General features: G+C 32.0%; 2 protein-coding genes and 1 pseudogene across 5 annotated transcripts in view; 2 read left to right on the plus strand and 1 right to left on the minus strand.

The window, feature by feature from the left end:
* Positions 1–12,323, minus strand: part of LOC120262797 (uncharacterized acetyltransferase At3g50280-like) — a 53,596-nt gene that overhangs the window by 27,790 nt on the left and 13,483 nt on the right. The window lies entirely within an intron of this gene.
* LOC120262802 (nuclear transcription factor Y subunit A-7-like) lies at positions 394–6,149 on the plus strand. 4 transcript variants are annotated; one of them, XM_039270691.1, is made up of 6 exons: positions 394–527; positions 3,244–3,615; positions 4,701–4,807; positions 5,060–5,131; positions 5,302–5,466; positions 5,548–6,149. In XM_039270691.1, the coding sequence occupies exons 2-6, from the start codon at positions 3,459–3,461 to the stop codon at positions 5,899–5,901; spliced, it is 855 nt and encodes a 284-aa protein (XP_039126625.1). In that variant the 5' UTR covers positions 394–527; positions 3,244–3,458; the 3' UTR covers positions 5,902–6,149. The 4 variants fall into 4 exon arrangements, with proteins under 4 accessions (XP_039126625.1, XP_039126627.1, XP_039126626.1 ...); XM_039270692.1 differs by having other exon boundaries at positions 410–527; positions 3,241–3,615; XM_039270690.1 differs by having other exon boundaries at positions 412–527; positions 3,445–3,615.
* Positions 9,709–10,661, plus strand: LOC120262800 (annotated as a pseudogene).

The following is a 12,323-nucleotide window of genomic DNA, read 5'->3' on the forward strand; positions in this document are numbered from 1 at the left end:
ATTGTACACTTAGATTTAATATTATTCATCAATATTTTTTATAAGATTAAGTAATTTGTAAATTATCAATCTATTTATTTTTTTAATAATTTTTAAATAAATTTATTTGTTGCCTATACATTAAAAAAAAAAAAAGGGACAGAAAGACAGACAGAGAGAGAGTTGGGCGGCTGGTACCTACTCTTGAGAGGGAGTGAAAGAGACTTTTTTTTAACCATTTTATTTTACTATTTATTTTTTTAAAAAAATTATAGTGGCGTGAAGGTGTCGACGTGGTGCTAAAAACAATTAATTTTTTTTAAAAAATAAAATTTAAAATTATTTATAAATTTAATTTTTCTCTTTCTAAAATGGAGAGAGAGAGACAGAGAGACAGAGAGAGAGAGTAGTATATAGAAGTAGAGGGAGAAGGAGAAGAAGGAGAAGAGAGAGAGAGAGAGAGAGAGAGAGAGAGGAGGAGGAGGAGAGAAAGGAAGGAAGAGAAGCAAGGGGTTTCGAGCGAGGGGACATGCTCCCCTCTCCTAAAGGTTGTTGCTTTTCACCTATTGATCACTGCTTCTTTGTATTCTCGAGTTTTTGTGGTCATGGTGTTGCCTGAGCTTGGTTTTGCTTTGGTTTTCTTGTTCTCTGGCCCTTTTTTTGGTTGTGGGTTTTGAAGTGTTGATGGGTTTTTTTTCTTTTTCTTTTTGTTTTGATGTTTGTGGGTTTTGAAGTGGTGATGAGTTGTGGTGTTTGGATGATTGGGTTTTTGGTTCATCTTTTGTGTATGGTTTTGTTTTGCGGTACTGTCTTTTTTGGCGAATTGGTTGGTTTTGTGATCTCAGTTGTGAGGTTTTGCTTGCTCGGTGGTGTGTTTGTGGTGAGAGATTTGATTTTTGGGTTTGTGGAAGTTGGAGGATTTGGTTTTGGATAGGTGTTATCATTGCTTAGTGGATTTGATTGCATTTTGGATTGGCTAAAATCATGTGAAGGTTTTGAAAGTCTGATCTTTTAGAGCAGATGATAGGATGCATTGTTTGTCCTGTTGATTTGTGGAAGCAGTCGCTTGAATATTTCTTCTGTGGAAATATGTTGAAGAAAAAGATATCCTTCAATAGATTATGTTCTCCCTTAAATTAGGAAAGCAGAAAGAGAAAGAGAAAGAGAAAGAGTTCTCCTTAATGGATTCTCAAGCTTTAATAAAGCTGATAATTTTGTATAATACATGGGGGGTTGCTGGATTAAATGTTGTGTGCTCTGAGTTTTTGGGAAAATTGAAGATCAAAGGCTTTTTTGGGTTGATCATTAACACTTCTACTCATGGCTATATGGCATGTCAGTGATCAAACACGTGTTGCTTTCTAGCATGACCAGGTGTCATTGGATATATCCTCTTACTGGATTAAGATTAACTCTATGTGCTTTATGATATGTGGTAGAAGAGATAATTCTAATTCTAAATTCTAATCCTAGAATATGTTCCTCTGCCATGTGGAGATGGATGCTGGCCTTAAAATTTGTTGGTAGGCATTTTTGGAAATTTTCATGACTTAGATGGTGAGGTTTATGTGGCATATTTAATTAATTATTTGTTTAAGGTTTATATTGTCCAGTCCATATCATGGGAAATGACTGCATATGACAAGTGTTCATAATTGGTGCATGAAGTAAGAATATAGCATGAATGATAAATATTTTTTTTTTCCTTTTCTGATTAAATCTATGCTGTGTATTTGTGTGGTGTTATAGTTTGTCTTGGTGTTTGTCTCGAGAGTGGTTGTAAGGTGTCATGTTGAAATTTGGATGTGATACTCTTACTTGCCATTCAGATGTTTTGGAAGGTCTAAAATGTTTAGTTTAGGGGTGCTATCACAGTGCGATGTGACAAGATACCTTTGATTTGTAGAGCCATGATATGTGTTGTATTCAGATGGAATAATCAACAAGTTCAATGATTATATATTTGCATTTTCAATTTAGCCTTGAATTAAAGGTGGAGGTGGTATGAAGGTCCTTTTTTGAAGAAAAAGAATATTATGTATGATTCTACATATGCCTTATGTTTGAAATCCAATTAATACTTCAATTGATTTGGTGAATTTGAGGAACAACTTCATACTGATCTTGGAGATCTAAAAGGTTGCTTTGTAATTGGCTCAAAATGAAAATAAAAACAACTTGATTGAATTTGAGGATAACCGGTGTTATGACAACATGATGAAATTTGAGCTTTTGAAGGCTCAGTGCCTTATCCAAGAAAGCTAGAAAGGGTGGATCAAAAGACTAATGGTATCCATGCTTCCAAGTTTTCTTCTTCAATGATTAACAAGTGACAAGTTCATTGCTCTTGTTTTCTGCTGTGGTTTCCATGCTATGGTTTGCATTTAGGTCTTTTAAGGGTGATGATGCATTGCAATGTAGTTTGGGAATGTCTTGTTGAAGAAGGTATGGGGCTTGCATGATTGTGAAGTAAGATATATTATATTCTTAGTGGTTCGAGTGAAGGTCAACTTGCTGATGCTTTCTGAAGCCAAGTCCTTTGTAAGGTGTACATAATAATATTGGAGGGAGATGAGATGTCAACATAATATATGTCCTTAGTTCAACTAAGCTAAGCAGAAGTGCTTGTAAAGCAACTTAAATTATCTTTTATCTCTTAAAGCTTATGGATTCACCTAGTTCCTCCAGTTGTTTACTTGTGCATAAAGGTAGAAAATCGGGATAAGTCGTTGTTAGCCTATTTTTTATAATTGAGTAAGCAGAATGTGAAGATCTGATCTAAGAACTGACAGTGAAGAACATTGTTGACACATCAATATGGAATGACAAAATGTTTTAAGTGCTTTTGAAGTTCTTTTGGTTTTATTTTGTGACTCAAGCCTTTGAGGAGGATGATTATGGGTGCATTCACTTTTGTTTATCATCAGTGCCAGCTGACTCAGGGTGGCACCTCTTGAATACATTCTTGACATTTAGTTGGTATTTGATTAATGTATGACATTTTTTTTCCTCTTTTAAATGTTTCATGTGTGCTTTTTTGATAGCTTTGTATTGAAGTTTCATTGATAACATAGTATATTCATCCACCATCAGGTGCATTAACAATGTGTGTATGTGATGTTACTCTGTTTTTTTTTTGGGGAACTACCAACTGTCAGTAAACAGTTTCATCTAGGATCAATTAGTCCATCTTTCTATGAAAGCTGCCTATCTTCAGTACTGCCATTGAATTTTTTTACTCATATTGGTGTTTGTCATTAGCAGTGTAGAAATAATAAGAAGAAGAATTTAAAATCCTTGGGAAGGTTGAATGAGCAATTAAGTGTGGAGAACCTTGCAAGAATTTTGAAATTCTAGTATGCAGAAAAATAAAGGCATGGAGCACAGATCAGCCTTTAAAATCTCGTAGTCCTAGCCATCCTAGTGAAATTGAAGTGACTTGCACTTTCATCCTTGTTACTCCAGTAACTTTTAAGTACATGGACTCCATGGCACAACATTGCTATCAGATAAAGCATCTAGGGCATCAATTGGTAGATCAAGACTCATCATCTACTCAGTCAACTGTTCAATCCCATCGAGAAGTGTCTGCAGCTAGAAAAGATGGTCTGCAGCAATCTGTTTCATCAGACTCTGGTAAAATCTAGATCTTTATGCTTAGCGTATTTACCGGTTTTTCATAGTTAATCTTTCCTCTAGCTTTGTTGTTCCTATGGATAATGATTTCAAAGGCCATTGTTTCTTTCTTTTCATCTTTTTTTATTTTTTGGCCATAGCTCAAAAGCTGTTTTATGAATTTATCTTGCTGAACTTAATCTTCAAATATTTTCAATTTCTTATTTTGCAAGTTACATAATTATATCTACGGCTGGTTTAACTACTTTTATTGACTGTCCACTCAATGTTCTAGAGTTCTTTGCTTGGTTAACATAATTCTGTCTGCACTGCAAATGTGGTTGGTTTACTACAGCACAATTTCTAGGTTAATCATTCTGCATGATTCATTGATTTCAAGGGCCGCATTACTGGTGTATGTTCTTATTTTTATCTTCCTTTGTATTTTTGAAAATTTGTTTGAACTTATGAATGTTGCTGCAGGATTAGAGTTGCTTCTCTCCATCTAAGAAATTGGTCTTTCAAATTTATATGTCTAAGTTACCAGCATCTCAGGAACAGTGGTTTTAAGTATAGTGGTATTTGATACAGCAATGTGAATAATGCTGCTTAGGAAATAAAATTAAACCTGTTGTGAATTTTGTTTTGTGGTCTTATTTTGACCACTCTGTATCGAGCATTATGGCTAATGTATTAATCAGATAAGGGAGGAGAATAGAACCTTGGATAAGATTTTTCTTTTCTTTTATTGATACTTCTTTGCCTGTTTGATCATAAAATCTCCTACTATATTGGTGGGCCAATCTTATCTCAACATAAAAAAGCAAAATCCTTTATTATGGAAAGTGCCATTTGATTTATGTTAGACTGGTCATCCCACAGTGAAGCGTAATCCCAGGAATTTAATGTTTTAATACCAGGAATTTAATGTTTTAATACGTTTTAATACGTTTTGCACTTCAAGGGTGCTATGTAATGTGTGTGTGTGTGTATACATAATTACAAGCGCCTGGTTCATGGTCTTTCATTACATTGAATTCTGTTGCATTCTCATCAAAGGCAGTAAGCCAGTAACACCTTCTGTGGCTTATGGATGATTCATGCAGGTAACGATAATACCTACAAGCAGGTTGAAGGTTCTGTATCAGGTTTATCTTTGGGAAATTCAGGAGTTCTCTTCTCATCTCCAAAGCTCGATTACAGCCAGTCTATTGTAAGTTCGTATCATAAAGTTAATCTTCAAAATGCAAACTTAACTGTTTTTTTTTACTTAATTGTTGTCTTACTGAAAAGTTCTTGCCACCCCATTTTTCAAAGATAACCTGCAACCTCACTTTTCAAGCAGGGAACAAGTAAGAATACATATATTTTTCAAAAACCATGCTACTGGAATATGTTTTGTATTTATGTCCATTAACACCAATTAGTGACTTTATTTGATCACAATCATGTTATTTCTTTCCAGGCCTGCCTTCCATACCCTTATGCAGATCCATACTATGGACATGTTCTGGCTTCTTATGGATCACATGCAATTGTAAGTATTTGGCCGATTTCTTCCTTACTAAGTTTTTTCTCTGTGTCTGTAACCATTGAAGATAACTTATACTGCATAGATTGACAAAAAGAATAATCCATCTAAGCTTCATCACTGGAATGCTTCTCTATAGTTTTCTGGTGTTTCTAATCCAATTTATGTTTTCTCAGATACATCCACAAGTGGCAGGTATGACTTCTCGTGTACCACTACCTCTGGAACCAGCAGCTGATGAACCGATTTACGTGAATGCAAAACAATATCATGGAATCCTACGCCGCCGACAGCTGCGTGCTAAACTGGAGGCTCAAAACAAACTAGTGAAAGCTCGGAAGGTAATGTGGAATCAGCATGCTACTTGTTGACATCGATTCATCTACTCGTCCCATTTAACAAGATGAACTTTGTGTTTCCAGCCATATCTTCATGAGTCTCGGCATCTACATGCTCTCAAGAGAGCAAGGGGAACAGGCGGCCGGTTCCTCAACACGAAGAAATCTGAGCAGACCTCACAACCAAACAATGCAGCTGACAGACAGAACATATCGAGCTCTGTTGTGCAACCTGCAGGCAGAAATACCCTGGAATCTGAGATCCTTTTGTCGGATATGAACTCGATGAACACTGCCAGCTCCGACATCACAACCATTTCAAATGGTGGAACTCTTCCTCACCAGAGTCATCTCGCATTCTCCTCTGATTTCATGCAAGGTGCTGCTGGTGGTATGATCCATAACGGAACCCGTAACCGGGTTCCGGTTATGCGGTGAAATGAAACTTGGGGGAAATGGCTTGAAAGTGGCTGTCATGCCACTGTCCTGCTGCTGCTTCCTCTTGGGCAATTCATCCTTGGCTTCGATCTTTCTCGTCTATGTTTCAATCTTTCGTAGTTACTTCAAAATGACTGTTAGGTGAAAACACTGTTTTAAGTTGGAGGAGCTGTGAGAGCTTCTCTTCTACTGAAGTTAACTATGAATGGTTAAAACTTAAAGATAACTTTCATGCTTTGCTTACTTTAGTCTATGTGTTTTATGGTGTTTGGGTAACTGAGAGATGTAGTGACTTGTTTGTGAAATGGAAGTGGGGATGTGTTTGGATTTTTCTAATTTTTTTTCTCTGGTTTTTGGCTACACTTAAAGCTAACTCTTATGACTTTTTCCTTGAGTTTAGGTAACTGAGAAATGTAAGTGGCGTGTGTGAAATGGATGTTGGGAAGTGGTTTGGGTTTTCTGGTTTTTTGGTAAGTGAAACGGAAGTGCAGTGTGTGTATTTTATTTGAGACGACAAGACTAGAGCGCTCGTAGACGACGTCGTGTGGGGAGTAAAAGACCTTTTACGTTTGCCCATGTATCCTCATCTCTGCATAGGGACATGAGGGTTTCGATCCTGGGTTTTTTTAAACGAACACCTTACTGAAAGGATCCGATATCAATCGAGCAGCTGATCAAATTGACCCGAGCCCAGATTGGTGAAGTCACGGGTGTTTATGAATCGGGAAATGAACGTGGTAAAGTTTGGTTTTTTTTAAATAATATATTTACTTGATTATAGGTGGGTGAGAGGGTATATTTGTGAATATATTTTTATTAAAAGAAAAGGAGAAATTAATACCAATATTGGATTCTATTAATGTGATCATATATGCTATTATAATTACAAATCAATTTTTTTTTCCCATCAAAATCCAAAAAAACAATATATATATTTGAAAATTTCTACATTGCCTTCATTTCCTGCTAAAATTCTCTCACATTCTCTATTTACTCCTCTAAGAAATTTGAAATCAACATATATATGATATAACCCTTAAAAACCTTGCAATTACATATATTTATATTCTCATAAAAAAAAGCTCTCATTCCATATTCACCAAATTCTTCCTCTCTCTCTCTCTCTCTCTCTCTCTCTCTCTATATATATATATATATATATGATATAACCCTTAAAAACCTTGCAATTACATATATTTATATTCTCATAAAAAAAAGCTCTCATTCCATATTCACCAAATTCTTCCTCTCTCTCTCTCTCTCTCTATATATATATATATATATATATTAGAAAATACTATAATTGTTGTCAAATGTGCACCCGCTGAAAATTGAACGTTTATCCCATGTACATTTATCTAGCGATACAAAATGTATGTTACAACTCTGCACCCATAATAAATGACCAATTATCACTATTGCATTTAGTGAAATTTAAACTTGAGATTTTTTAAATGTTTTACATCAATACTTTTTATAGTGGGTCAATGTCACTGAGTTATGAATATTTTAGTTTCATAGTAACTTTCTTTGCCTTCAGCTACAATGCCACTTTCTTTGCCTTAGAAATTGAAGTTTATAAAACATATGAAATTATTATTGAATATATATATATATAGTAATTTTAATTTAACACTTCACAGTCACTTTCTTATGTATTTTCTCTTCCAAGATTGATTTAAGCGGCGCTAAGGAGGACCGGTTCAAATTGTTTTCATCTACTTATAAAACTTTGATTTTTAGGAATGTTAAATAAAGGAAGTGATTGCAGAGTGTTAAATTAAAATTATTATATATATATTAATATATTAATATATATATCCCTTGAGACAAATTAATATATTGTTATCAAATAAATTAACTAGCGTATATGCACTTTATATATAATTTCTGATTATTAAACATTTCCTAAATACCTCTTAGATTGTATATTTAAGTTTTTACTATTTATAAATAAATATGCTTTGGAAAAAAATATTTACTACTCACAATCAATACTTTAAAATTAATAAAAAAATTACATTTAAAAAGGATAATCATAAATTTGCTTCTCTTAAAATTAATCAATAAATAAAATTAAAAAAAAAGATATTCTTAAATTCACTTCTCACAATCAATAAATTCCTAAATAAATCAGCAAATTTCATGAAATCTCAAACCCATGCATTTCCATTTTTGGTTCATGCTCTGACTATAAATTCTCATTCCCAATTTTGAAACCAACATCAAGAACAATACAAATTATACTTAGTTTCTCTTCTGAGTCTTGAGAGAAATTAATAATGGCTAAGGTTACACCTTTTGCTTCCTTTCTCCTCATTCTTCTCATCTTGGCTTCAGGTATATATATATATATATATATATCCTATTTCTTTAGCTTGGTTTATAATATTGGAAATTTTGTTTGTTTTCTTGTAAATTTTTTTGTATTTTTAATGTTTAATGATCAAGATTAATTGTTTGATTAATTGATGAAAATGAATGAACAGGTGATGAAATGAAGGTTGAAGCTGATATATGTGATTATATTCTAGCAAAGTCAGGGTGCACAATCAAAGGATGTGTTGATGATTGCATTAAGCAATACAATGGGCAAGGTTATTGTGTTGATAATGGCATTGGTGGCATGGGATGTCTTTGTAGGACTTCTTGTTAAGTTCCTATGTTATATATATAATTATATTATTATTATGAAATAAAAGTAATTGTATGGTGACTCTAAATTTCCTCTATTATATATCCATCAAATAAAACCTTGGATATATATACTTATTATTATGAAATAAAAGTTGTATGGTCTTTGATTGAATGAGCTTCTTCTTCTTATTTTCTTTTTCAAGTCATATGCTTAATATTTATTATTATCACTTGAAAAACACTACCAACATAAAGAATAATTGTATGTTCTTTTTATATTCAGATAGATGTTCTATTTGATCTATAACTAAAAGGGTTTTTTCTTCAAACACCTAACTCATAATTATAAATTTGGGAAAAAAAAATCATACTCACAGAATTATTCAAGTTAAATTAAAATGCATCTTTTATATAAATTTATTTTTCTTCTTATGTATGTATATCATCTAATTAAAAATAAATAAATGTTTTTTTTATATAAAAAGGGGTAGCTAGTAAACTATTTATGATAAAGATTGAACATAAGAAAAAACATCTAACTCATAATTATAAATTTGGAAATAAAAAAAATCATACTTACAGAAGTATTCAAGTTAAATATATTAAAATGCATATTTTAATTTTTCTTCTTATGTATGTATATCATCTAATTTTAAAAAAATAAATGCTTTTTTTATAAATAAAAAGGGGTAGCTAGTAAACCATTTATGATAAAGATGGAACATAAGAAAAAATAAAGAAAGAAAGAAACTTTAATTTTGTTTGATTTACAAAGAAAGAAACTTTAAGATTTATATAGCCAAAAAAAAAAAATGATAATAGTCACATTAATATGACTAGATGAGAAGAGATGAGATGTGTTCCATTCTGAAAGTGGTGGATTTAATGTTGTTTCCCACTTAATATAAAGTTTGGTCACCACTAATTATCCAATGTTAACCATGCATATATTACCTTTTTTCTCTTGACTACTAAGGACTCCCAAGAGACCAAATTACTTATATTGGCTAACACACCATGTCAAATGAGCTTCATGTAACATTATTTAATTTATCTAGTACCATCACTTATTAATCCCTTTTCTTAATGGAATTCCTACTTTTCCATGCAACTTATATATATATATTTAAATATTACTCTCTATTTAAAGAGAGGCTAAATGAGAAGGAAATCACATAAGATGGGGAGTTTTAGAGGCCATTTTTTCCCTGGTTTATGGATCACTTTGCTTGGTTTATGGCACACCTTCAACACCATCAAAGCTTACAAGTTAAGAAGTACTTCAAAGAGTAATATTGGTCCTACAACAAAGACATGGTTCCCAATCACTATGAATTCCTTTCCATATTGGCTTAAACCCTTAGAACTTCATCTTCTCCTTGTGTTCACTATCACAACCATGGCATTCACTCTCCATGCATACACAAGCACTTTAGAGCTTGACAATCTTGAGCACACTGTCATGCTATTCTTTGCTGTTATTTACGCCTTATCGGGCATAGTTATCGATCTTTACGGCTTGTCCGATGACCTTTCATGCCTTGTAGGACTTCTCTTGGCTTCTACTTTTGCTAATGAGCTCTTCTTGGTTCACTTGCATTCTTCTGATCATGTTGGTCTTGAAGGTCACTACCATTGGCTTTTGCAACTTGTTTTGGTTGTTTCATTAGTCACAACCATTCACACATCTTTTATCACTCCATCACATCATCATCATCATCATCATCATGTTATGTATCAGCTATTGTAAGGTCAATGTCTATAATGGCACAAGGTTTGTGGTTAATGGTGATGGGGTTTGTGCTGTATGTCCCAAAGTATATGTCTGAAGGATGTTATGTGATAAGGACAGTGGAAGGTGGTAGGGTTATTGGATGTAGGACAGAGATGGAGGAGAAGAGAGGGGTAGGAATGGCAAACTTGCAGTTTAGTTTTATGGTGATTGGAATTAATGTTTTTGTTTTGATGGTTAGCTTGTGGGAATGGAAAGGTAATGCTTGTTTTGAGTATAAGAGGATTCAGTGTGGAGGTGTACTTGATGATCAAGTTGTGCTAGTTCACCAAGAAATATAAAGTTTTTGTTGTTTGATTAATGGTCATGAATAAAGTTGTATGGTTAATTATGAGTTGGTATTTAATGTTTATATATATATATATGTATACATAATAGTATATATTTTGAGTTTATTTTTAAAGAAAAAGTTATAAGTTGATGAGATATATGATATATCTTGTGTTGGATTAGAATGCAGTGCATGTTTGTAGAGAAGGGCTTGGGCTAAATTGGTGAACAAGGTCCATGAGGGCCCAATGTTCAAAGGTTATATATATAATAAAGTGTTTTTTTTTATAAAAAAAATCAAATTAACTAGGGAGGTATGTGAAATGACAAAATAGTGTTACCCACTTGAATAATTTAATTAAAAAATAACATAAAATATATTAAATTAATTTGATGTGATTAAGACAGATGGATAGTTTGGCTCGTATGTATATATATATTTTATAATTTTATGTGATCACCGACACCCACTTCATGTTGCTAAATAAGAATCCAAAAAGAATTATTTATTTATTATTAATCAAAATGTGATCATAAAAAGTTAGTTAAATTTTGATAGTTTAATACAACCAAGCATTTTAATGATAAAATAATATTGTCACAAATTAGATTTGAAATTCCTAAAGTTTTAATCCAAAGGAAAAAAAATTGGGTATCTTTCAATATCAATCACAAATTAGATTCTTGGTTTTTGCTTCTAAGCATGTGCTGAGATCAATTAAACAATTAATTCATCGCATATTGAAATGACAAATGAAATAGTAATTCTCTTGTTATGAGAACAATTAATACTGATTTATTAGGCAAAACATATTAATTAAATCAATCAATTACAATATCTCGGCCAATAAATTCAAGAGTTTGTTATTTTTAATTGATCTCAAATCTTTTGAGAATGTTTTTAATGTTCATCAAAACAATAATAAATGATAAACAATTAAACATAGAAACATGGTTGCCATTTTCTATAAATATTAATCTTTGCATTAAAAAAAATTAGTTAATTTCCATCCAAAAAAAACTTATTAACTAATTAAATAGAAAACATTGTTTTTTTATAAAGTAGATAAGCTATGTGTAAGAGATATACACACCACTAAAAATTAATTATTCAATTTAAGTACTTATAATTGGGACTTTTTTTAACATTATTATATCAGGTGAGTTTCGAATCTTAAACAATAAAAATCTCCCTAAAAAATAATGAATTCGATCACTGAATCAAATGTGTTTATGATAAAAACACATATTTAAGTGTGAATTCCCCATAAAATTTTTGGTTATCTCATGATATCTTTATATTGAGAGCTTCTAGACAGTGTCAAATTATATGGCTTAAAATAAATATATCAACAAAAGATAACATATTGACTTAAGAATTCCACAAGGTTTGTTCCAAAACAAGAATATCATTTAACATATTGCAAAGTTATCCATAGACTGCACTAATTTTTAGCATGTGTCCTAACTTTGAAACATTCATACATGACTAATGACTCAGTCAAACGCATGACAGAAAATTACTTCTGTACCCTTATAAAAATTCATAGCTTTTAATATGCTTTTATAAAATTCAATTAAAAGTCATATTAATACCTGAATTTTTATTTTTTTATTTTCTTTGTTAAGATGATTTCAGACAAAATAAAATAAAATTTAGTTTAATTTTTATAATAGATTTGATTAATTTTTTAGTCAAAAGAGTAGCAATACGTAACTTCCA

This window comes from Dioscorea cayenensis, chromosome 6 (genome assembly GCF_009730915.1).
Source record: "Dioscorea cayenensis subsp. rotundata cultivar TDr96_F1 chromosome 6, TDr96_F1_v2_PseudoChromosome.rev07_lg8_w22 25.fasta, whole genome shotgun sequence".
Taxonomy (NCBI): Eukaryota; Viridiplantae; Streptophyta; class Magnoliopsida; order Dioscoreales; family Dioscoreaceae; genus Dioscorea; species Dioscorea cayenensis.